Raw genomic sequence first — 24,630 nt, forward strand, 5'->3', positions numbered from 1 at the left:
TTGAGAAATACAACACGCCGGGACGTTTCATAGGATTGCGGACATACGAGTAAACCCACACATTTTCACACACACCGGCAACATGCACACACACACACAGAAACATGCACACACTTGACACTTGCCTAAAATTGCAACACTTACATGTCGCTCCGACCCACTGGAGACCAGGAGGAGAGCATTTTGTTATGTCGGAAAAGGAATCCCATCGCTGCTTCATCTGTTTCCAGAATCCTGCAGACTACTTTTCCTTTTTACAACCAAAGTGAAGTCCAGCTATCTCATTTCTTTAAGGTGATCAGAGGATGCACAGAAAAACTGACATTGTTCCCAAAGGAAGTCTTTGTCTCTTTGTATTACACATCCGCACTCAAATACACATGTTTTTTGAGGTTTTTTTTTTTTTGCTCCTCATTGGCTGAATTTTAGCATCGCTGCTCATAGCCAAGAGGTGCTCCTGATCCAAAGTCATAGTGAGAGGAGGTATTAGAGGCTTATTGGAGACAGAGAATGGTTTTGGCACAGTGGGAGCCATGATTGGTTCCACAAATGGCTAATCCACAGACATAAAGATCATTGTGCGAGCACTGGATCTGTTGTCATTATTGCAAGGGAAAGGCAGGGATTGGTTCCCTCCTGGGTTTTTGTTCAACCAAATCTCTGCTGCTCCGGTAAGTTTTCCTTTTGGTGAAGTGTGGATAGATACCGTATACCCTCCAGCAATTTGTTTTAACAGAAATTACCATTTTGATATGAATCAGGACTAGTGGGAATGATTCTTTTTGTATCACAATTTTCATTTTCACTTAAAAAAAGACATGTTTTCTAGAGAACAAGATTTGTAGGCCAGGACGTCTCTGCAGCCCTACAGCACTTCATTCAAATACAGTTTCCCACACATACATTGTACTTTAGCGGTCCACCCAGCTATATCTACAGCCAAAGGATATTTGGTGACGAGTTTTAGCATTTTATATTGTTTTTTTTTCATCCATCCGAGATCATTTAACAAGGGCACAATCTGCCCTCGCTCTCTCATCTATTGTCAATCACACATCATCAGCAGACAGAGATACGCTCTCTGGTGTAACATCCCTCCTGTAAATGCACCGATCGTGATGTGACCGGTCCTAAAGTAGGCCTACTTGTGCCATTTTGTTGTGCAAACTCCACCTGGTTGTTTGTGATGTCATTCGGTGCATGCTGCTTCTGATCGGCTGCATACAGTAACCAACAACAAGCTTCCTCCACAGAGAGGTCACCTGTTTTCATGACAATGGAATCGTAGGTGAGAAAAAGCCTAAAGAGGAGGTTTGTTCTTGGGCGACTTTATTAAATGTATTGCTGATGAAGAACGTAGATAACATTGCTGGGAAGGAGAAACAGAAAGGAGAGGCAAGCCAACTGGTTTTGTCACACATTTTGTCTTTATCTTGGATATTGCACTTGGCCATATTGCAATTTTCTACAATATCCTTGATTTATCATGTAGCACTTCTCTCTGCTTGTAAATAAAAGCCTGTTTCTTGTAAATATCAGGAAACTGGAGCAACAGTTCTCCTCTGCAGCTCCGCCACAAGTCCTAATCTACATCTTGCTTTAGTGTCGGTACAGTTACTCAAATATGTGACATCACCGGCTGCCATCTGGGACACATTCAGTCAACCTAATTTCTATATTGGTCCTCATCTCTTCTCACATAGCCTACATGAGGGTCCTTGGTACAAGTGTCTAATTCACTCCACGCTAATAAACCTCCATATTTCTGGTGAGGGCACAATTAGAGACCATTCACTGTTCGGCATGTGTTAGAAGATTATGTAATGATTTATGATTTTCAGACTCAGTCTGTAAAAAAAGTGGCTGTCAGTCAACATGTTGTATTAACAACTGCTTCTTTGGAAAGAAATCTGTGATACATTTCACACGATATGTGAGATATGAGCTTCAAATAACTCTGTTCATTAAATTCATAGAGGATTCAATATGTTTGAATACCTTTCACTTCACTGTGCAACTTTTTCCACTGCACAATGAACCAAATTCTCCAGAAGAAAATCCTGTTCGCTCTTTCTGAATTCATGTAAAATTCATTTCTGCATTCGTTTCGATACTAGCTCCACTTTAGCTCACAGGGATTGTTTATAGAGAGACACAGACGCAGACTGAACAGTTGTGACAAGTCGCCTACCTGTCACAACTGTTCAATCTGTGTGTATTGATTCAGGTTGATGTTGTCGAAATAAAAACAGCAGGCTGACCAGTAAGAAAGTAAGAACAGATAACACTGTCTGTCTGCAAATCAAGCATGCAGCTCTAAACCTGCCCTCAGGTTAAGATGACTCATTCAGCATAGAGTCGCTTCAGGGATATTAACAGTATCAGAGAAACTGTGAGCACTGCTTACATGAATTTTATGTCTCTGTTAAAGGTACCTTGTGGAGTTTTTGACAACTGGTAGTGTTGTAGAGCAATGCTACAGAGAGGCTCCCTGAGTTGTTATTATCTTGTGTATGTGCAAAGGGAAGCATTTGCATCTGCATGTGTACACGTGATGTGATTCACAACAGTAGTGTAGCTAGAAATAGCAATTTAGGTGGGCCTATGGGATGTAAGGTGGGCAAGAACCAAAGCGAAAAGTGATATGTAGATCAACCCTTACAGTTTTTTTAGTCTTTAATTTTAGATTTAATTAAAACATTATTAACAGTATTTGCAAACTGTCAGTTTAATACGTTGCATTGATAGCAGCGCTGGTTTTAATTATCTTGGCAACATCCGACCTCCCAAGAAATAAGGAGGTTGGATGTAAAATACAACTTTATTTCTAGAACAATTGTTGCAGCAATGCCCACTCACTAAACATCTGCACGTTCGTCTTTTGGTCTGGTTGATCCGTAACAGTTACAGCAGCTCAGTTTTAGGTTAGAGGCGCATCCTCGGTGCTGGTTTCCGATTTTTCCCGGGACAGCTCTTTACTGAGTGCCATTATCAGCTCCTCTTTCTAGATGCATAGCCTCTGAAAAACTTACGAAGTTTGTTTTCACATGTTTGACAGTGAGTGTCAAGGCGACACAGTCCAAGCAACTCACTGTCCCACCAATCAACAGTTGGTGGCAGTACTGAACTAAGAAATGCAGCAGCAGATGTAGCAACGAAGGCGCCAAGCAAGAATGAACATGGATCTATAGTCTATATGGATAAATGAATGATAAAAACTTAACATCTGTGGTTGATTAATCAACAGTAACTGATGACAGTCTGACCTGAGCCTGGGCTGAACTATCATTCAGAGCTTTTCGGAGGCCCTGACTTAGTCCCCTTCGCAGGTTCTGCCTTTGAATGCTGTCCAGCCTGTTTCTTCTCACATAGATGGAAACAACTAAGAGAGATATGGAGACAGAGAGACAGACAGAGGGACAGAAGAGGAAGAAACCCAGACAGACAATGGACAAAACAAGTTAGAGTGGGTATGACATTAAACTTAATTTCAAGGCTGTGGCAAAAGTTTTGTTTACCTGTTTTCACCCACAGTCTCTCTGTGATGTTGCACTGCTGCGGCGGAGCCTCTGTGGTGGTGGTAAAGGGGGAAAGAAAGACGGCGGTGGCCCCCCTGGGAGGACTCGTTCGGGGGACGGGCGGCGTGAACGTTCTCCTGCTGGTTTGAGTCCTGATGGTTGTGGTGGTCGTCGTCCTCCTGGTCACAGTTGGGGGTTGTGGTGTGGTGGTGGTGGTGGTAGACTGCATGGTTCCGGTGGTGACTCTGAAGGAAGGCGTGGTAGTGGTGGGGCTTTTAGTTCTGGTGTTGGTAGCTACAGTTGTGGTGGTAAGCGTGATGGAGGCTGTTGTGGTGTCCTGTCGCGGGGGCAGAGGTGATACCTGAGATGTCCTCTCGGTGGGCCCGGCAGAAAGGGTAATTCTGACTGACTGAGAGGGGGCTAGACTGACCACTTTTTCTTTGGGGAGAGTGAGCGCATCTACTCGCGATGTTCCAGCTGCTAACTCATCCATCCCCGTCTCTGTAGGGGCGACAAACGTCTCAGTCAAGGTGGGACTTGGTGATGGGGATGGAGATGTGACGGGTACAGACATGGATGGGGATGCAGTGCCTGGGTGCATGGATGGTTTAATGAACAACACTGTACCAGGATGTGATGTCAATGATGACAGTAATGATGAAGACACTGAAATGAAGGGTTCCACATGTAAGGAGGCTTTGATACCGCTGTGTGACAGTGACGAACTCCCAGAAGACGATGGTGGCACCAGCTCTGTTGGCAGAGTTAACTCACTCAGTTTCCAATCATTCGTCTTATTGATAGTTTCGGAGAAATCGAGCGGGGGGTTGTTTGTGAGAGCGGCATCAAATGCAGAGTCAAGAGAGTCAACATCTGCCAGCGGGGGGCTGTGTCCGCTCTCATACAAAAACGCAAGAGAAGAAGCTTGTGAAGCTGGTACAGAGGCAGTAGTTATGTGAGAGAGGGGCAGAAAGCCATCTGAACCTGATGGTGCAGCAGTGTTTACAGTTGCTCCTCGCTGTGCAGGAGCAGATCTGAGATGAGCTGGGAACAAATTCACACTCTGCTCTTTATATCCTGATGTGCCTTTAACATATTGAAACGAGGGATGCTCTCCATCTGAATACGGATCACTGGCGACTGCAGTTGGATCGGTCAAATTCAATCTATGCACATTACGCTCTTGTCCGCCTTCCAGCTTCGGGTGTTCATGTGATGGTCCATCTGCTTGTAAATTAGATTTCGCCCTATCAAAAGCAGTAGATGTGTTTTCTAATTCGGAGGCAGCGCTTTGAAAAGGCACTGGTGGCTTGGTGGTTTTCCACTTTGTATACGGTGCCATTATTTTTGTGCCAAAGCTGAAAATAGCCCTGATTGTTTCACTGCTGTTTCGTCCATCACTTGAGGACATAGTGGCAGCAGAGGAAGCAGTGGAAGGAATGGCTGTTCGTCTGCCTGAATAAAAATTTGATTTATGGCCTCTCGCGCTAGTGATGGATCCCTGAGAGTGAGAGGCAGAGTTTGTCCTCGGTGTGAGGATGATGTCAAGCCAGGAAGATGGAGGAGACTCGCCCACGAGTGTCGCAGCATCTTTGCGAGAAAGACCTTTAAGACTTTCCGATGCAGCATCAAAAGGTAGTGGAGAAAAAGGGTTTTCAGTGGGAGACCCTTCGCTAGAGCCTTTAGTCACCACAAAGAAACCCTCTGTTGCCATAAAAGATGGAAACTGTGTTGTGAACTGCACTGATGGAACACCCTTCTTGTTAAACGCAGTGTCGCTTATTAGAGTCAACTGATCAAATAAAGGAGAAACTGAAGTCTTTGCAGTATTTCCGTGGAAGCTCTCAGCAGGGCTTTTTCCATGTGTCACTGGAAAATCAGAGGCTGGTGATGTTTTACTGCTTCCTGCAACTGTTCCCACCTCAATAGTGGAAGGTGTGCTATAGCCAGCTCTATCAGATTTTATGATGTGAGCAGAGATTTTGGTGGAGGACCCTGTCTGGTGAGATGCTGTATAAACGTTTTGGGGATATGTAAGTAAGGATTGTGTTTGAAAGGGGCTTTTTGAGGAGGTTGTTTGCATCGATAACGATGCTTTGGCTTGATCTGAAAAATTAACCTCACTACTAGCTGACAGGTCCATGTCATGATGAGTGTTCTTGTGGTTTGCGCTGAGAGATAAGGGTGATAAGTACGTTGGCCGAGTGGTTTCATGGGTTATATGCTTTGTTAACCCAACTGGTAACACTGAACCAGAATGAGATGCTGTCCTACTGTTTGATGGAAATATCATTTTTGCAGTCAACCATCCCGTGGGCTCCTGAGCGACGACCTCAGGGGACCCTGCTTGTGTTAGAATTTCTTTAACTTTTATGACTCCATTACTTGGCAAACGCAGTGAGTCTGATTCTGATGTGGAGGAGGTAATTGTGCCTGTTCTGGAGATGGAACCGGCGGTTGACTCTGGCCTCGGCTGCAGGAGCGAAAGTGAGTTATTCAGGTGAGCTTGAGCGGAAATAGTTTTGAGCTCTGCTTCTGCTATCTCTCCCTGGTTGTAATTTATATTGATGGCAGGAACTCTGGGGCTGCCGTGACCCGCTGCCATCAGTAAATCACCAGGATTAGATGCATGCTCAGAGGACGCCGTGCCAGAGCGGATAGGTGTTAGCTCACTGATTGCACTTTCGGAGAGAGACATTTTACCTGGCGGAGTCTGGGAGGAAACTGTAAAAAATGATCCGCCGGGTCTCAGCGTCATTGCTGGTGATATCGTTGGATTTACAACATTTGAATTGAGAGGCGACATGATTGCATCTCTAGCGCTTTTGTGAACAAAAGTCTGACTATCCACATATGCTGTTTGACTTAACATCTGCTGTGTGACATGACTGGAAAGTGAATAGATTTTAGGAGGCGCAGACAGCAGTGCCGATGTGGGATTTTGTAAAGCTCCCTGCTGCCTCTGAACAGCTTGACTCTCTTGATTGGTGGGAGATGAGGTGCTAATTTCAAGATTATTGGCCAATTTAGAGTCCATACCTATGTTCCAAGTTCCAGTGGGTCCATGTAAAATGTCTAAAAGATGGCTAGGAGGAGAATATGATGCATGTGTGCTGGTTGCTGGTGTCTTAATTGCTTTTGTGCTCGCACTCCTGATGTATATGCCACTAACTCCATGGATTTTATCCGCTGGTGTGTAAAATGAGTGTTTTGTCACTTCACTGCCCTTTTCGATGCTGGTTTCGCTTGAAAAGTCGGTTGTTGTGCTTTTCAGTCCTGGTGTAACAGCTGTTACAGCTGAACGAGTGCTTGTTAAACTGTCGGGCCGGCCCCGAGACCCTGCTGGTGATAATGTTACTGTTTCAGTCTGAGGGACAGGACTGGATGCAATCCTTTGACTTTGAGGTGGAGAAGCAGCCTTGGTTGTCCACCCAGCAGAAGGTGGTAGAGACAATAGAGACACTAAAGGCGATAACAAAGAGGAGGTGGATGGAGCTGAAGTAGACACTGATGATGATGATAATGAAGAAGATGATATTGTCAGTGTTGGAAACAATGAGACATTCCTGTTTCCATCCAAAAAGGACACATGTGATGGTTCAGATGTGGTGGATGTCAGACCTGAGCTGGCAGGGAGGATCCTATCCCCCGCAGACGACGATGAGGAGGAGGACATCTCTGAGCCCTGGCTGGAACTATGTGAAGGCCATTGGGTGGTGTGGGTCACGTCCCTGGTGATAGTTGGCAAGGTTCGACTTTGATCAAGGCTCACCGGATGTTTGACAGTTCCTGCCATGACAGTTAAGACAGAAGAAAAGGCCGGCTGCCCCGACAAACCCTCCCCTTCAGACTCTGAGTCACCATCCGGATGGACGACTGAGAAAGGCACCTCCTCCGCCACTGACAGGTCAGCCAATGGATGAGCAGGAGCAGCTGTGACTGTGGGGTCGCTTTGCAAAGACGAGGAGCCGGAGGCATCATAGGTGGGTTTCTCTGTTAACAAAAGAAGAAAATAAAGAACAGATTAATATTTTTTAATATCAGTCACTTAATAACATCTCTTTTTTCGATATCTTAACTGAAACATTGTAAAGTTAATCTGGTTACATGTACTCCCCTAATCAAGGTTGGCCTGGTTGTGATAAACCCTCTATGAACAGTGTTTATTCTTTCTGTTTGGTATTAACGCAGTTATAATTGCAGGCGATCCATCACTTTCACCAATCCATCAAGTCTGTCAGATGACTGATGTATAAAAAACAATCAGAAAGGGTGCCTTATAAAAAAAAAAAAAATGTCAGTCTGTGACAGACATCGTGTTGATGCTCTGTCCTATTAAGTGGCAGCGTGAAAAATCAGATTGCCTGAGCAGTGTGCATATTCATTCAGCCTGCGTGTCAGCACAGAATTACCTTCTCTAAACATGACAGATGAAGCCATTACAGAGAGCCAGGTATGTCACACCACCATGTAAGACACCTGATTCAAACTGTACACATTAGCACATGCCGGGGGTTGTCAGCAGCAACGCCGATAGTGTTAGATAAGCTGCCAAAGTTATAGCCTAATAATAAACAATAAATCGATGATCAGGTACGATGTTTTTAATTGACTGCAGAGCTATAATCGTTTTAACCTATGTGCCAAGGTGAAAGCAAATCAGAAAATAGTGCTCACGCAGCAGGCTTGGAGGTGTAAACACATCTTTCTAATAGTCACAGACAGCACACCAAGGGCAGACATTTATGTATTCCCAACAGAGAGAAAAAGAGGCAATCTTCAAAGTGGAACAAATGGAATTATTCAAGAGATGGCAGCTGTGTGCTCAAGAACAGTGAAGATAACGCTACTTCGGAAAACACACAATGGACTCATGTTCCAGTCTTTTTTGTGAATTTGCAGAAATCATGGCTCAGTGTGAGAGAGAGAGAGAGAGAGAGAGAGAGAGAGAGAGAGAGAGAGAGAGAGAGAGATGGAGGTTTACATTACAGGAGCTATCATGACGACGCTCTCGAGGGGATTAATGCACCAAGGCGACGGCCAACATGGAGTTGCCTCTCATCCATTCCCGTCCTGTCCTCTGCTCTGATTCCCCACGTATCCTCGACACATCCGTATAGGGGTTCTTTTATCCATTTATGAAGCTTTGCAGTCCTGTCACACCTCCCCGCCCCCGTCAGCATGTTTCCCCTCCTGAAGTGAATCCGGCTAGCACCCACATACAACTCCTTCAGTGTTGAAGGGACACGTGCGGGATACAAAAAAAAAAAAAAAAAAAAAAGAGCTTCGGGGCAAACAAATACCTGGACTGCATGAGGATACCACTCACAAATCGTTTGTTTTGTCCAAGCTCGCTGAAAGAAAATACTTTTATGGTACAAAAAAAAATCACAGAATTGTCCAGCGTGTACTCTGAAAATTAATGAGCCCCTCGCGTCCATGTTATTGGAATTACACACATGACGATGAGCCTGAGGCGTTGTGTACTCACACAGCTGGAACTGCAGAGCTATCTGGAAAACATTTATTCTCTCCTCAGATATTTGCCTAACCATGACATGAGAGCTGTAATAGGATCTAATACCTACAAATTCAGTTAAAGTTCCAGGTCACTAACTCAGAATGTGTTCTTAAATGTCACCAGTTATCCCGGAGAATTGCCGTAATGCTTTTAATAATTTGTTTTCAGAGCAATAAATCTCTGAATTTTATTAACAGTCTGGCTACATTAATTTCACAAAGACACTTTCCTTCATGCTACATAAATGATCCCACCTAATTCCTTTTCTTCAATAAATCTCTAATGTGCCAAAATGTGATTAGTGAAATCGCTTCACTGCAATTCTTAATCCATTCTTAAAAAAATAAAAAATAATTAAAAAGGGTGATATAAAACAGAGAGTGGGAGGAGGGGGGATGTATTTCTGTATTCACAAAAGAGCTCTAAGACAACAAAGGATATTTGTCCTCCTGCTTCAAGGCCACTAAAAGGTCAGTCAGTCAAACCACCTGGTCATCAGAATGAAAGAGGACTTCCTGCCCACAACCCCTCCCGCGGCGTTCCTCTCGTAACGTGCCCGGTGGCGACAGGAATCTGGGTGCACGGGACGGAGGCCAGTCCAAGCGGAGGTGCGGGGTCCGCCTGCAGTTTGCCACCTGCTCTCACAGAGCCGAGCATATGGGAGGATTTTTTAACAATGGACGAGAGGACGAGGTGTGCAGATATTCGGACATGGTGACAGAGACAGAGAGCGATGAGAAAGGGTGGGGAAAGGGGGAATCGCATTAACCCACCAAGGCCAGCAGTTTGTTACAAGTGATACAGGATGAGATGATTGAATTTGCAGTGCAAGAGTTATTAATCTTCATGATTCCTCATATTGTCGAGCTTCAATCTTGAAGGCGGATTATAAGAAGATGTCATATTACTACAAGGAAAACTAAATTAGGGGTATTAAGTCAACAATTGTGATAATCAATGAAGAGTTTCAGTCATCAATCAAGCAGACATGGCAAAATCTTGGCCTCTTGGTTGGACAAAACAAAGAAATCTTAATATGCAATCTCTGGACTTATGTTGGACCTACGTAGCAGGTGCACCAGCACGTAATTCAGGTGCACCCAATAGTTTGCTCTTAGTTCTCGACACATTATATAAATGATTGTGAACATGAATATTTTTCTTCACATAAATGACAGCAGGAAGGACAAGAAATGACAAAAGAAATAATCTGCTAAACTTCTGGCCATGACATGAACACGCAACACATTTTTTGACACATATGCGATCAGAATAGTTGCAACAGAGTTGGAATACGCTCATATATAAAAGCTGTATGTGATGATGTATAGGCAGTGTGGAATAAGGTGATTTGGTTTTTTTGGGGTTTTTTTTTTCAAACTTTAAAGCCACTTTATGGGAACTTAACGGAAACCAGTGGTTGACAAATGTGTTTGATGAAACAACAACAAAGAAAATCAACTAGCTGTTCCTCAACCTGTGGCTGTTTACGACTACAGAACCTCCGCGTACGCGACCGGAGGCTGAGACACAAACAGGCGGCGCTGCGTGAGTGGACGACAGAACAGCCGACGGCCGACCTGTCACTGTCACTCAAGAAGCAAAGCTCGAGTTAGCAAGTCCAGAACTAATGCAGGTCGGAAGAAAAATGTTGCCGTTTGGCAATATTTAGCCTCTGAGGCAGACGCAGACAGGTGCTTCAGGAAGGGAAGCAATGCTACAAACATCAGAAGGACCGACAACCTGACCTCTTCACAGACTTGAGAGAGGTAATAATGTTCCCCTGAGCAAGCTACTGTGACGTTAGCAGTTCAGGTTGCCAAATTTACCCTGCGGGCTCAGCTAATGTTAACTGGCTAGCTTGCGCACTTACCATTCCCGTTACAGTCACAAGGAGGCTAAAGCTAATCATGTTCACAGTGAGAGCTGTGGTTACACATGATAACACAAAGGCATCTGAAATTAGTTCGACTTTGTTCTTTATTGTCCATTGTCTTGAATTTCCTCTGGGATCAATAAAGTATCTATCTATCTATCTATCTATCTATCTATCTAGCTATCTATCTAACAGCACGCTATTCCTTCTAAAGTTACTGACCCGCTAATCTAATGTTTCTGTCCTCGTCTGTTTTCGGTTTTCTTGTTTGTTCGGCAGCTTGTCTTCCAATTTTTCTCTTACAGTGCTAACAAGAGGTATTTTTGTATTGAGGTTTTTTTTTGTTTTTTTTGTTTTTTTTTTTGCTAGCATGGTATCAACTTTTTCAGAGTAAAATTCAGGCATGTGAAAACATCAGCTTTGATAGCTGATGAAATGGTAACCTGCATTAAGAAGCTAATGCACCCAGCATGGATGACCCAAAAAAAAAATGTTTGGTTTTGGTACACTTAAGTCGTCAAGTGAAAAAAGCTACATGGGCTCTACAAACCTTCTGCAATCTGCACCGCAAACCACAGACCTCATTTCCACACTCATTTCTCCCTCTGCAGCCGGCACTATCTTTGAGCTACCAGGACACAGACATGACACCGCCGGGGCTCCTGCTGCTCCACACAAATTATACACCGCTTCTTCCTTTTTCGCTTTGAGCTGTTTTTGTTCTCTTATGTGCTGGAAATGGTAAACAAGAGAGCGTAATTCAATAGTGAGGTGGATGGGACCCTCGGAGCGGAGGGGACAAACGTAAGGAGCCTGGTCGACTGCTTCCGAGGAAGTCCCTCCTATGTCTTTTTTGCTGTTTGTGGAAGGTGGCAGCATGTACGATTGCTCAGAGCTCTTTATTGCCGTGTCCAAATTATAACCAGGAAATTCAGTGTTGCCGTGAAGGGAAGCCTGGGAGGAGAAGCTTGTGACTGAAAAACAGAATTTTACACATACCCATATTGCACATAGCCTCCAGGGGTTTCTGTCTGTGCTCGGAGGCGTCATGTCTGTGCAGGGCTGCAGGAGCGGAGTGGATGCATTGCCAAACACTGCTAAGGTGACAGTATGGATGGGGAGGGAGGATGTCGCACACAGCACTACGCTTTTTTCTTTCCTTTTTTTTTTTCAGGGGGTGCAAACAGCACAGCAGGCTGAGACACGCATCAGCTGTCTGGAAATCAGCCAGGCGGACACTTAACCCTGCAACCACGCAGTGACGAGTACATGGTATTAAAAGAGATGTTCATTCAGTCTTCCGCTTATTTATTAGTCCTGACAAGGAGGCTACAGTATGTTTGGTTTTGTTTTTGGTTTTTTTGGGTCCTGCTAGACTAATGTCGGTGGCCAAAAAGACAAAGAAACATCACTGGTGGTTGGTGTGATTCCAGGAATTGCTTCCAAAGAGGAAACAGTAAAATCTAAGCTACAGCTACATACATTTACTGAGGTGAAGGAAGTATTTAGATCCTTCAATCAAGTAAAAGTAGTTCCAAAACACTATAATATGTGAGTATAATCAGGAAAATAACTGAAACTAAAAACTACTCAATGCAGGGTTAGGGTTAGTCAAGTCAAGTAATACTCTAGTATTGCACCACCTGACTTATGTATTATTATATATTATTTCAATACAGCACTGTTTTAACAATCCAGCTCATTTAAACTATTATTGTGGAGGACCGCGAATAATAATTATTCTAAGAGTGGGTTGAGCTGCTGATTTTTTTTTTTTTTTAATTTCTTGATTGACCGATTTGTAAAAAAAAAAAAAAAGAAAGAAAGAAAGAAAGAAAGAGAAAAAAAAAAAAAAGAAAAATCAGTGATTACCCAGAGCCCAGTGTGACAAGAAAAATCCTCATAAGAGAGGCTGGAACATGAAATAGTTTGGCGTTTTTGCATGCCAATTAATTTTTTGGCACTGGGACGATCAACTGCTCATTTCAGTTCTTGTCCATTTTTCAACGTTACACATGGGAGGAAAACACTTAACTGGAAATGAACGTGAAAGTAAAATAAAATCAAGTGTTGACTTCATAGCTCACAGGAAATAAAAAAAAGTGCGTTCAACAGTTTTGAGAGAACGGTAAAAGAGTGTACAAGGAGGCATCATTGCTAGGTAGACCTTTCAACAAGAAAGTCTATAGTCTGTAGAGTGAGACAAGACGAGTCAGAAATAAGTGATGTTAAGTCAATAAGGGTGAAAGTCTCGCACCAAGTGGTTTGAAATTTGGCAGTAAAGACCTACTGCTTCTTGGCACCTGTTCCATCCATTGTCAGCATCAAACTGAGAGGGGTGGCAGGCTAAAGTGAGCACATGGACGAGTGATACGTCAGTCAGGGTGGGATGTGCATACGCTCACCTCTGCCTCTGGGGTGGGTTGACAGTTTCACGAAACACATCCCGCGAAAAAAACTGAGACACTCCCATTTGATTTGTATCACTCTGACATGTGGAGTTTAACGGGAGGAATTACAAATAAGGGGCACATCAGGGGAAACGGACTGGAGGTAAACCAATCAACCACAGCTTACGTGGTCTTGGATGACCATTAGCTTGTTGTGGCTAATGTTAGCTAAAATTGTTAGCTGATGTATTACTGACATTGTGAAGCCAGTCTGCTGACGATGGCTTTCATGTAATGTTTATTTACACTACATTTCACGTTTATATTGTATTGGACATACACATTACATTGACATCACACTGATTCGCTTTTAAGCATTTAAACATATTAACAGTGAGTGAACTAATGTGAATAGGACATGAGTGTCCTTTTCTGTGTGTATGTCGCAGATCCAAATGCAGACTTCCAGACATTTTTGTGACCCGTAAGAATGAACACATTTTTTAGATGGTGCAGCTTTGATGGATGCATGCCCTCCATACACTGAGTGCTTTCAGGTTAATAAATAATCTTTTGGTAACTATGATCCTGAGTGCACTTCTAACAACTCCTGCATCTAAGCTTGTTTATGCTTTGAACATTTTTATAAAGAATGCAGCCACCCTCTGACACCAGTAGTACCTTTTTTCATTGATAAAAATGATAGAAAACATACTTGAAGGAAAAAAAACAGCTCTGGGCAACACAGTGACTCAGAGGAGGCTCAGTACTCTCTCTTTTTCTCCATCCTCCTCTTTCTCTCTCTCTCTCTAAATAATAATAAGCCTCTCCGCTGACGCTCAGGCTCTCTGTCTTTTTCAGCCTGACATGTCGACACACTGACTTCTGTCCTGATGCAGCTCCGGACGCTGTTGTCATGGCTTATGTTGTTGCACTCTGTCCACTCCTATTACTGCTCACCGAGGCTGTTGTGCACTGTCCTTGTCCCTGGGTCTGAGCTAGCCTTATTCCAGATCGAGCAGTATCATGATTTATGAGACAGCAGAGATTTGACACCTGGTTTTTATTATTTGACATGAAATACAGCGGGTCTGGTAACTAAATCATAATACTGTACTTACTCAATAGCCTAGCACTGCATTGATTTCTTCCTGCGACTGTTTCCTCCCATACATAGGGATACATTAGGATAATGTTCCTATGGAGTGTCTCTATTTTCGCACTGCAGGCTCAGTTAAACACACCAGAGAGCCATTACTGAGGGCTTTTAGCAAGCTTTTTGGAAGGTGACAGGGGACACAATCCCTCCACTCTCACATGAAGGATCATATATCTGCTGCCTCAAACCCTTTTGGTGAAAATGGACAAACGGCAGCCAAACTTAATTGATTTCTGGGCCTCATTATGTAAATTCACAAATTAGTGTTAAGTTAAGTTAAGTGCTGCAACAATTCAGTGACTTAAGGATATGGTAACAGTTTTGCTGAACCAAACAAACTATTGGAACATCTCTGAATTATATAGAATATATTTAACATTTTTTACAATGTTGCTCTATTATATTAATGATACAACTGAACAAAAGGGAATTTAAAAAATGTTGATATGAGCAGAGAACCTATTACATCCCAAAACGTGGAAGCAAATGTGCTGACCGAAGAATGAATAGAGCAGGGGTGTGATTCTTCCGGATAAATCCAGAAATCTGTCTTTTCCAACCTGAAAATGAGGCTCTCTTAAATCATGCAAATCCGCTTTGTTGCTCACCACTGTCAGTGTTTTTTTTATGCCTCTGATTCATGTCTTCATGTCACTCCACAAGTAGTCCATTCATTTGTCACAAATGGAACTTCATTCAAAGCAGAGCTCCGCCAAAGATCCTGCAATCATTGCAGAAGGTTATCCGATGTGTTCTAAGTATTTTGGACGTGTGGGGCGAACTATTTCTTTCTTAGCTGAAGATGACAACAAATTAATTGTAAAGAGAGACATGGTGAAGTTCCTATTTTCGTTTTTTGACCAGTATAACAAATTCTGTGGTCTACCCCTTACATGACCTGGCAAGTGACATTATTCTAAAACGCATAAGAATAACTCCCCCGACATGATTAGAAAATACTGCCTCTAAAGCCAGCTGCACAATGAGAAAATGTCATAGCATGATCAGAATAGCCTGACCTGACAAGACGAAAATAATTATATTTAAAGTAGGGGTTGGCTAATGGTTTGGATGAGATTATTAGATATTTTCATGCAGTAATGTGATGTATGTGACACCAAGACACGAAGTAAGCAAGACAAAAAAAAGAAATTAAACTGTGCCCAACAATCCACTCACGTGAACAGCTTCAGCTGACAAGACAATGGAAACAGATGATTCAGGTAGGCAAAGCCAATATTGTCTTTCCTTTTTATATGCACGTCTACTTAACGTGCTTAACGGGGTGGGTTCTGTCGCTGCGTATTGGTAGGTGTACCATATATTTTCCTGCTTTTTTTGTCCTTTGCCAATCACCCATGTGGTAGAGCTTGTGTCTCCCTTACTATGCTCCTGGCCCCTTACTGTCTACATAAGAAAAAAAAAAAAACAACTATGCCACTAAATGAAAAACTGTACATCTCAAATATCACTAAAAAAATCATTAAGCAACATTTGTTATATTCTGATTGTCCTCTCTGAGGGCTCCCTTTAAAAAGTGCTGACTATGTTGCAAGTTGTATTGAATGCTTCACCAGCAGCTACACTCGAAAATTGTCTAAATGAACCTTTGTCTGGTGTGTTTTCACACTTATACTGGGCCAGGGAATAAAAACTTACAAACATTTATGGGTGCAATATTTGGATGTTTTTTTTTTTCCCTGAAGGGTGACAAAGACTAAGATGATTCAGAAGCTATTCAGTCTGTAGGCTATCTGCTGTTTGGGTGACAAGGCCCCCGAAAATAGAACACCACATCAACAGCTATTACATCAGCAGTTAGGAGTTAGAAACATCTAAATCAGGCACATTCAGCTGGGTTTTTTTTTTTTTTAAAAGGCCTGATTTGCAAAAATGTCAAGCGCCAAGGGGCCAGACTTTTTACCTGTATCTCATCTGTAACATTGGAAATGTATTCAAACAATGTAATATAAAAATAAATATAAACTATGAAATAAACAATGCACCCTTAAAAACTAGGGTGTCGGTTTGCTTTTCATAAATTCCCTCTGCCTCAACAGCTTAGGTCAAAACTTTTGAATGAAATGAGAATATTTTATGCTAGACACAACTAATGAATGGGCTAATTAACCTGCTAAAATGATCAAAGAGCCATAATAAGCTTGTTAAAGGGCCACCAGTTGAATAGGTCTGGTTCAAATGGATAAAGGCTAGATGACGTAAAAGCATGAATGACCTTTAGAGTGAGTGAGTCAAATTCCTAAATTTACATTTACAACCGGTAGACACAAGGGTGACCTAATCCTCTACACCTGACATTAAGAAGTCAGACCAAATAAGATGAATCTGTTCAGCGCTAGAAATGTTATTAGAAACTCCTACAGAGAAAGTAGTTGAGCAGGTACCTTTTTTTTTGGGGGGGGGGGGGTTATGGTAACGATGGTCAGCATATTAGCATCGGCAGCAGAGCAGTACATTAAAATACAGTGCTAGAGCTTAAAACTTTGAAGAAACAAACATTCAGCGAATAACTAGACAGAGCTTATTTAGTAAAGCTGGTTCAAACACTTACTATCCACAAGCTTCCAGGGGAAAAGCTGATGGGTGTCATAATAATAAAAAATTATGAAGATGATAGATGACTGAGATCAGCAATAATAATAGTGTTAGTAGTATTCACATGATCAAGTCCTTGACCCAGTCCTTAGTGAGGGATTGATACACACTGCCAATTGCTATGAGAACATGGATTAGCATCCCGTTACCATGGAAAACACTGGCTCTGGTTGACCAGAAGTTGTGCCAATAAATTGCAAAAGATATCATCAGCAATAAGGATGATAAAAAGTGTACAGATCTGCCTGTGATCATTAAGGATTAACGGATCAAGAGAGGTGATTCCAACTTTGTCAGTTTCAGATAAACAGCATTTTTATATACATTTTTATATGAACATTTTTACCGCTTCCCCTGCTGAATTGCTTCACATTATTTGGGGAGAATAAACTAAAGCAAAGCCAACCCTCCGACCTAACTACCCCCAAATTTATGTGCATTAAATGAGACAGTTATTCTCTCAAATATCAAATAAAATGCATTCCTTTTTCCACTAATCACAAATATAATTGTCCATGTGGTTTGTTTGCTTTAAAGTGTATTTAAGGTGGGAAAAACAAAAATGTCTGTTCTTCGCAGCAAATATTCGTAATAACATTAACGATGTCTCAGTTCCATTAAGGGTCCCAGCAGGCGGCGTGACTGATAGCAGGGCCCTGAACAGACTCGCCTAAATGGAATGCACTCGTTATTTCCTTTATTAATTGCACCTGTGCGTGTTTTTCCTGCAAGGACTCACACACAGTTGCTCCTCCACATCCTGTGGAAAATAGAGCATTAATTCTCGGATTAAGAAGCAGACCGGTTGAGTTGAAGAGAGCCCGAGTGCATTTCATCACAAAATAAGACTCTGAATGCACTTGTCATTACAGATTGATGGTATATATAAATGTGGGAATACTTTCAGGGTGAAATATTCCTTTGATGCGTGCAGCGATCAGATGAACCTTGCTGGGGCAGACAGGATGGCTGGGAGTCAGACAGCTCAGTAGGGTACCGCAGGCAATCACAGTCCCATTAAACCCACCAAAAGTAAGTCATCTTTCACTTCAGCATCATGCCCAGAGGCAGCGCTGGCCTGTGAACTGTCGAGGTTGAAAGCAGCGAGAGTATGAGTGGTAGAGATAAAAGCAAAAGGTAAATACAAATACCGTCTCACCACGGAAGCGTCATACAGATGAAATATAACGATCACATTTAGGTTCCCTCATAAAACGATGTTTCTTCATTCAGGCTGCACTGCCTACAAACAAGGAACATACAAGTTCTGATCTCGTCAGACAACCTTTACTTTGGAAATGAGGTCTGTGTATATCTTAAGGTTGTTCACACTGTGTTAACAAAGCTGCAAACCAGATCTCGAGACAAAAATATTCACTGCCTCTTCGAGTAAGGACCTCTTGTCCTGGTTCAACCTCACACACACACACACACACAACCAAACACACACATAGTGTAGTGAGAAAAGACTGCATCAAACTGGAGTTCACGGCCGTCTCCTGGGGCTGTGCATATCAGAGCAGGCATGGGACGAGTGTAGGAGTTTAGCTGCATGCCGGGGCTGTGATGGGCCTTGGGATTACAGTACAAAAACCAATTGACATGGCAGACTGTGGGTGTGAAATGACAGGTGGGGGTCAAGGGAGGGTATTGGATAGTGACGCAGCAACTGACAGCACTGTGTTTACTGGCTGAAATGGAGTTCTCACTCTGATATATTTGCTGTGCTTAATTTTTAAAGCAGCCCAGTCGCCGGGACAAAATGTCGCCAGTTAACATTCATGCAAACAACTGACACATTCACATTTGTTCATGTCATAGTCTATATACACATTTGTATAAAATATGCCATATCACGTTCACTTGACGTGTTTATGACCAAACTATCATATTGGGAGGTGGAGGAGATGCCTGGATGGCTGCCAAGTCGGTGACCACAGTTCATGACTGTGTCTCAACTTTTGTAAGTGTGACACCACTGGATGTTTACCAGGAGAATTCAGGACAAATTTTAAGCTGTGTTCGTTGCGCCATGGTACATTGCCAACATTTATTCTGGGTTGTTTTGAACATACTGTATCGATTCATAAAATGAAGAGTGCATTATTTTCACATTTAGGGTTTCTTTTGTGCATTGATCTAATTATTAGAAGTCATGTACAACATCATTCTTGTGGTTATAGGGAAGATACTGGTGCAGTAGCAAGTCTGGGACAAGAGCAGTGTCGATGTTTTTTCAACGTTTTTTCAAGCTCATGGGTACGCCGAAGTCAGAAGAACGACTTCCTAACTTGGGAAATGGGACCATCCCACCTTTAAAACATCAGCTTTTTGTGAACGTTTTATGAGAAAGCAAATGCAATGATAACATGTTTTAGCATTTTGAACAGAAACAGTGAATGTAAATACAATTCTGGCATGTTTACAAGAAAAGTCAACACCTTCAAAGTGACTGAAAATAAGAACCATGAACACATGAGGTTGTATTTACTTCAACAGAGTTCATGTTTGGTATGATCAGTAGTATCAGGGATCACCTAACAGTCTTTACTTTTGCTGCAGCTGTTTCAGAATTGGATCATGATGTCTTATTATATGCTCAACCTAAATTAGAAAAGTATAGAAATAGAAAATCAAGGGCCTGTTTGAAAGAGGAGCTTAATTGGTAGCCACCTGAGAACGGTTCATATTCAAACGTACAAGCACTGCTTCTCATGTTTACATCTGCTCTGGTTCTGCAGATACTCACAATGCAGTACTACAAACCATCACTATAATAGATGAATAAATCATTTGTCCCTGCAGAGTGACCTCAGCGAAGGCTTGAGGCCTGCCGTCTGCTTTTCACAAGACCAGTACATCACAGGAAGGGAAGACTCCACAAGAGAACACCGGTATCACTGTTGGGAAGATCACCTGGCTTTGCCTCTGACTTTTCTAATTGGGCCCTCAGAGATACTTCAGAGGAAGTCAAAACTCATCCTGCTAAGCGAAAGAAGTATATGTCCTGTGCTAACCTCCTGCACAAAGGTGAGCCTCTATACCTCAGAGCAGAATGTGGCGTTTTTCTGTATTTGTACACTTTCATATAAACTTTTTGCCATAAATTTTGTTGCTTTCTGTGATAAATGTTGCAACCTGTTGCCCTCCTTGGCATTCCTCTCTCTATGCCTGTCTGCTTTGTAGAGCATGAAGAAGGATGAGATCTCCTAACAATACATAATAAGTAACAAATACATTAACAGTTTATGAGTGTTTACACTGTGTGCTGAATACACAATAGTTTTTTCTCCTGTTTTCTTCAGTAGATCTGCAAAAATCCACCCTGAAAGAACGTCATTAAAAATGCAGGCAGCCAAAAAACCTCCTAATTGGTCTTGTTTTTTTATGCTAATAATACTAATTAACCAAAACTTTTAGGTTATTCTTGCTAAACGTCTACACATCTCGCACCCCTGCAATTTTGACATCAGTGTCATTAAGGCAGAACATTTCTGCGTTTATTGTACTTTGTGAGTAAAGTGACTGATTCTTTCTCGGCAAGACATAATTCATGCCTGCCATGTCAAAACCAAATTGCCTCTGGAGTCTATTAACATAAACATGATGTAAAAGAAGGCCACCGTGAATTGAAAGGCTCCTAAGTGACATGACAAAGATATTGCAGGTGTCCACCTCTTGAAACCTTCCTCCATCTTAATCAAACATGCAGGGTGGTGGGCAGCTCAAGCAAATGATTTTACCTTCATGTTGCTCCGTAATTACCACATGTCTAGTGTCTTGAATTAATTTAGTATTACACAAGAAAAATGCAGAATGACAGAAAAAAATTGGACACATATCCAGAAAATTAAAAATTTTTGGCACAAGGCCTCTCTGTGATTAACGAATGACCTCCTGAGACGCTCACAACCCACCAGACTGGAGACCACTAACTAATGTACGATGCTGAGCAGATGCGCCGGTTCCAACCGCATTTATTGGCTGTGGTGCAGCAGAGGTTAGCCGAGGCATGAGGAGGATGAAGGGGAAGACGACAATGGGGGATAACAAGGTGGGATAAGCCGGTTAAGCTTCCAGGATCCCCTCTGAAATCCACACTCGAGTCAAGCACAAGAATGTCAAAATGTATGTAATACAATCACAAGGCTCTATAATCTCGGGTCACTACAAGCAGCAAAGCCATAAATGAAGATGCTCATGTTTTACTCGCTGACAGCGTGAGGAAGTTTTCGGTTTAAAAAGGGATTTTTGATTATTTGACTGTAAATAAGTGATGAGTCGTAAAATGTTTGAGGCCCAATAAATATTACTCTTTGAAGTTACCGCAATCCAATACTAAGCTATTCCCCTTCAGCTCCAAGCGTAAGAATATGTACGCAAATTAACAGAATATTACAATCTACAATGAAATTCACCTTTTAGGAGAAAAGTGATTTTAAAAAATAAATGTTTACAGCCCTAAATGAGAATATTTGCTGCTTTTTCTTGCTGTGCTCAGACTACATAATATTTTGTTCTGATAAGATGGTCACTGTGTCCGGTTAGGCCATTATAAGCTCATAAATTCTTCCTGTGACTCAGTCGAGAGGCATGTCAGACCACACGATGAATCACAGCTTGTTATCTTCCACAACCTGTTTGATGTCATCAGGAAGGGGCGTTAGTGACTACAACGCTACAAACAAACTGGACTGGCACTCAGTAGAGCGCACACCTCCGCCAAAGCCCAGCAGTCCCCTTTATCCACTCATAGATACCAGCCACCTAAATACTTAAGATCTGTTTTCATGATTTATTCACTGAGAAACTAATGAAAAAAAAAAAACTTGATCACCTTAAAAATTCTTGGATCTGCAAGGGTCTACAATGGATCGAGAACCATCCCCCATCAAAGTTTCGTGGAAATCTGCTCCCTAAATTTTGTCTAATCCTGCTGACAATCCAACCATCTCACAAAAGGCCAGCAGCAGAAAAAAAATCACCTCCTTGGCAGAGGTAATAATGGGGTCAGAAGCAGCATGTAGGATATGGTCTTGTGTCTGGGGAAGAAAGTCAGAGAAAAAAAAGACAGAAAAGCCAACTGTGACCCATTCTCAACCAACAACATCAGTTCTCTTTCAACTCGCCATGTCGCCGGGTGCTCCACTGACGATGTCAAATTTTCCATGAAAGGCAAAACAATACACGAAATTTTTGAGAATGCTGCATCCAGTTGTTGTCCACAATAAACCAAAGGATCAAAAACACACAGTTGACCCCCATTTTTTTTTCATTCCCACATCTTCTACTGTACACTGTCTTCATGGGGTACTTACCTGTAAAAAAATCTGTTTGAACAAATATGTGTAGTTGGGCTCTGGTTAATTTTAATGGACATTTCGTACATTTTTTATGATCCATCATAGACCAACCTGATCAATAAAACAATTGGCAGATTATGAAAATAACTGTAAATTGCATTCCTCACTCGCACTTCTCTCGAGGTGCATTAAACCTGCACCGGGAGCCACTAGTCAATAATATGACCACTGATTGTTTTTCAAAGAGCTGTTGAGTGAGTAAGAAATATTAAACAGGCAATAGCTTGCTCATGCAGTTCATCTCAAGACTATAATTTGCTGCCTTCACTAACATATTTTCTGCTCTTCAAAAACTATAACTGCTCTTGTGACCACAAAAAAAAGAGAGAAAAAAAAAAAAAACACCAAATCACAGTTGACACAACATCTTCCTTTTTCTTGGCCGCATTTGGAGACAGACAGAACAAGAGCAGAGAAAATCTCACGGGCACAGTTTGCGGCTGAGAACAAAAACACGACACGGCTGCATTATGCACCTTAACACAGCTGAGCAACCACTCAAACGTCATGTAAGAGCTTCAACACTGACAACACTGTTAAAGCTTCACATCAACAGCCATCATACGCTCAACCTCGGCGCGCCACACAGTCAAAGCAAACACCGAGATCACCACCTCCTCCAGCAGGCAAGCATGATGGATGAGCTCTGCAACAGCGGCCTCAGCTACACCCTCAGCTCACCACAACACCGCGGGGCCAGCGGCTGTGACACGCTGCAGCTGCTGCTGTCATGGTGGCCATATAGGAATCCTGCTGTCACGTCTTTAATGAGTCTTGCAGATATTTACACATGTGAGCTCCACGGTGAAATATCATCTTACGGGTTTTTTTAATGCGTCATTCTGGTGTTTTTTTTACTTACCACAAATATACATTAAATTACCATTTCCAATCATGCTGCAGTTGCTCACCATTGGTTTTACGCCAGAGATCAACTCACTGTATGTCTGCCGTCAGTTAGGCCACTCTATTGTCACGATGGAGTTGTAATTTAAGACTCTGTGTCATTTTGAAAAGTGTGGAGATCTGCAATTAAATGATTTAGAAGTAATTATGTAACGCTCCTTCAGCTGAGTGAAAAAACAAACTAAATCTAATTAAGCAAGTTAATTATGAGAACAGTTGAGAAAACAAAGAGCACTTAGAAGGCGTATTTAACGGATATGTACAGTAGAATCCATGAAACCTCTCATAAGTGAATTAAGAACGTAGATAAGAGAGAGGAGGAGGTCTTATTAGAGAGTAGCACAAGAGGTGAGACGCGACCGTGTTCAGCGGAGGGTGAAAACAGGTTTTGTTTCTAACACTGGCTAGGATGCTTAACTGTAATGGCTATTGCAAAATCAATGGGTAATACATTCAGAATTGCTTTGGCGAAAGGTGCATAGAAAACTAATGTCTAGTATTTGAATTGCGATATTGTTGTTGTTGGAAAGATAAATCCCTCAGTTGTTCTTTGGCCTTACAACTGTTACTAAAACATGACATCAGGGGAACCAAGTGTGGGCTGTATCGCAACATACAACACAGTATGTACTGTTTATATTAATATTCTGAAATCGTATCAAAACCACTTTATACATTCTGGGATCAGGGCAACAAAAGTGAATATCACAATATTTTTCTACCATATATCTTGATGTTATCTTTTTTTGGGTAAAAAGTGATCAGTGATCGGAGGGTCACTGGTTCAAATCCCAGCTCTGGACTGAGCTGAGCTGCTTGTCATAGTGTCCTTGAGCAAGATACTGAACCCCAAACTGTTCCTGATGTGCAGTTGGCATCTTGCATGGCAGTCTCTGCCATCTGTGAGGGCCCTGCAAACTCCTCATTAAAAACCCAACTCGACATACTATTTAGAAATAGTAAAACAGGTTTTAGTTCTGATTACTTTACTGTAATTAAGCCTCTATCAGAGTGAAAATACAACATGACAGCCACCATCGTCCCTGTACCCAAAAATCCTGCAGTGTCTGGTTTTTACAACTAGCGCCCTGTGACACTCACCCTCTATCCTGATGAAGGGCTTTGACAAACTGGTTCTCCAGAACACCAAAGACAACATCCCCTTAAGCCTGGACCCTCACCTGTCCGCTTTCAAAATCAGCAGATCCACAGAGGATGCCTTACGTATCCACTGCCCTCACACACTTTGAGAATAAGAACAGCTACATCAGGATGCTATTT

General features: G+C 42.2%; 1 protein-coding gene across 6 annotated transcripts in view; it reads right to left on the reverse strand.

Annotated features, from left to right (window-relative positions):
* The window catches only part of kiaa1549lb (KIAA1549-like b), a 71,357-nt gene that overhangs the window by 34,064 nt on the left and 12,663 nt on the right, over positions 1 to 24,630 (reverse strand). For 3 of the 6 annotated variants that reach the window (XM_037096202.1, XM_037096203.1, XM_037096206.1), the window contains exons 2-3: positions 3,519 to 7,511; positions 3,267 to 3,382 (exon numbers count right to left, since the gene is read on the reverse strand). In XM_037096202.1, coding sequence (XP_036952097.1) covers positions 3,267 to 3,382; positions 3,519 to 7,511 — 4,109 coding nt within the window. The remainder of the gene's footprint in view (positions 1 to 3,266; positions 3,383 to 3,518; positions 7,512 to 24,630) is intronic. The other 3 variants (XM_037096207.1, XM_037096208.1, XM_037096205.1) reach the window with 2 other exon arrangements.

Source organism: Acanthopagrus latus, chromosome 4, assembly GCF_904848185.1.
Source record: "Acanthopagrus latus isolate v.2019 chromosome 4, fAcaLat1.1, whole genome shotgun sequence".
NCBI classification, from domain to species: domain Eukaryota; kingdom Metazoa; phylum Chordata; class Actinopteri; order Spariformes; family Sparidae; genus Acanthopagrus; species Acanthopagrus latus.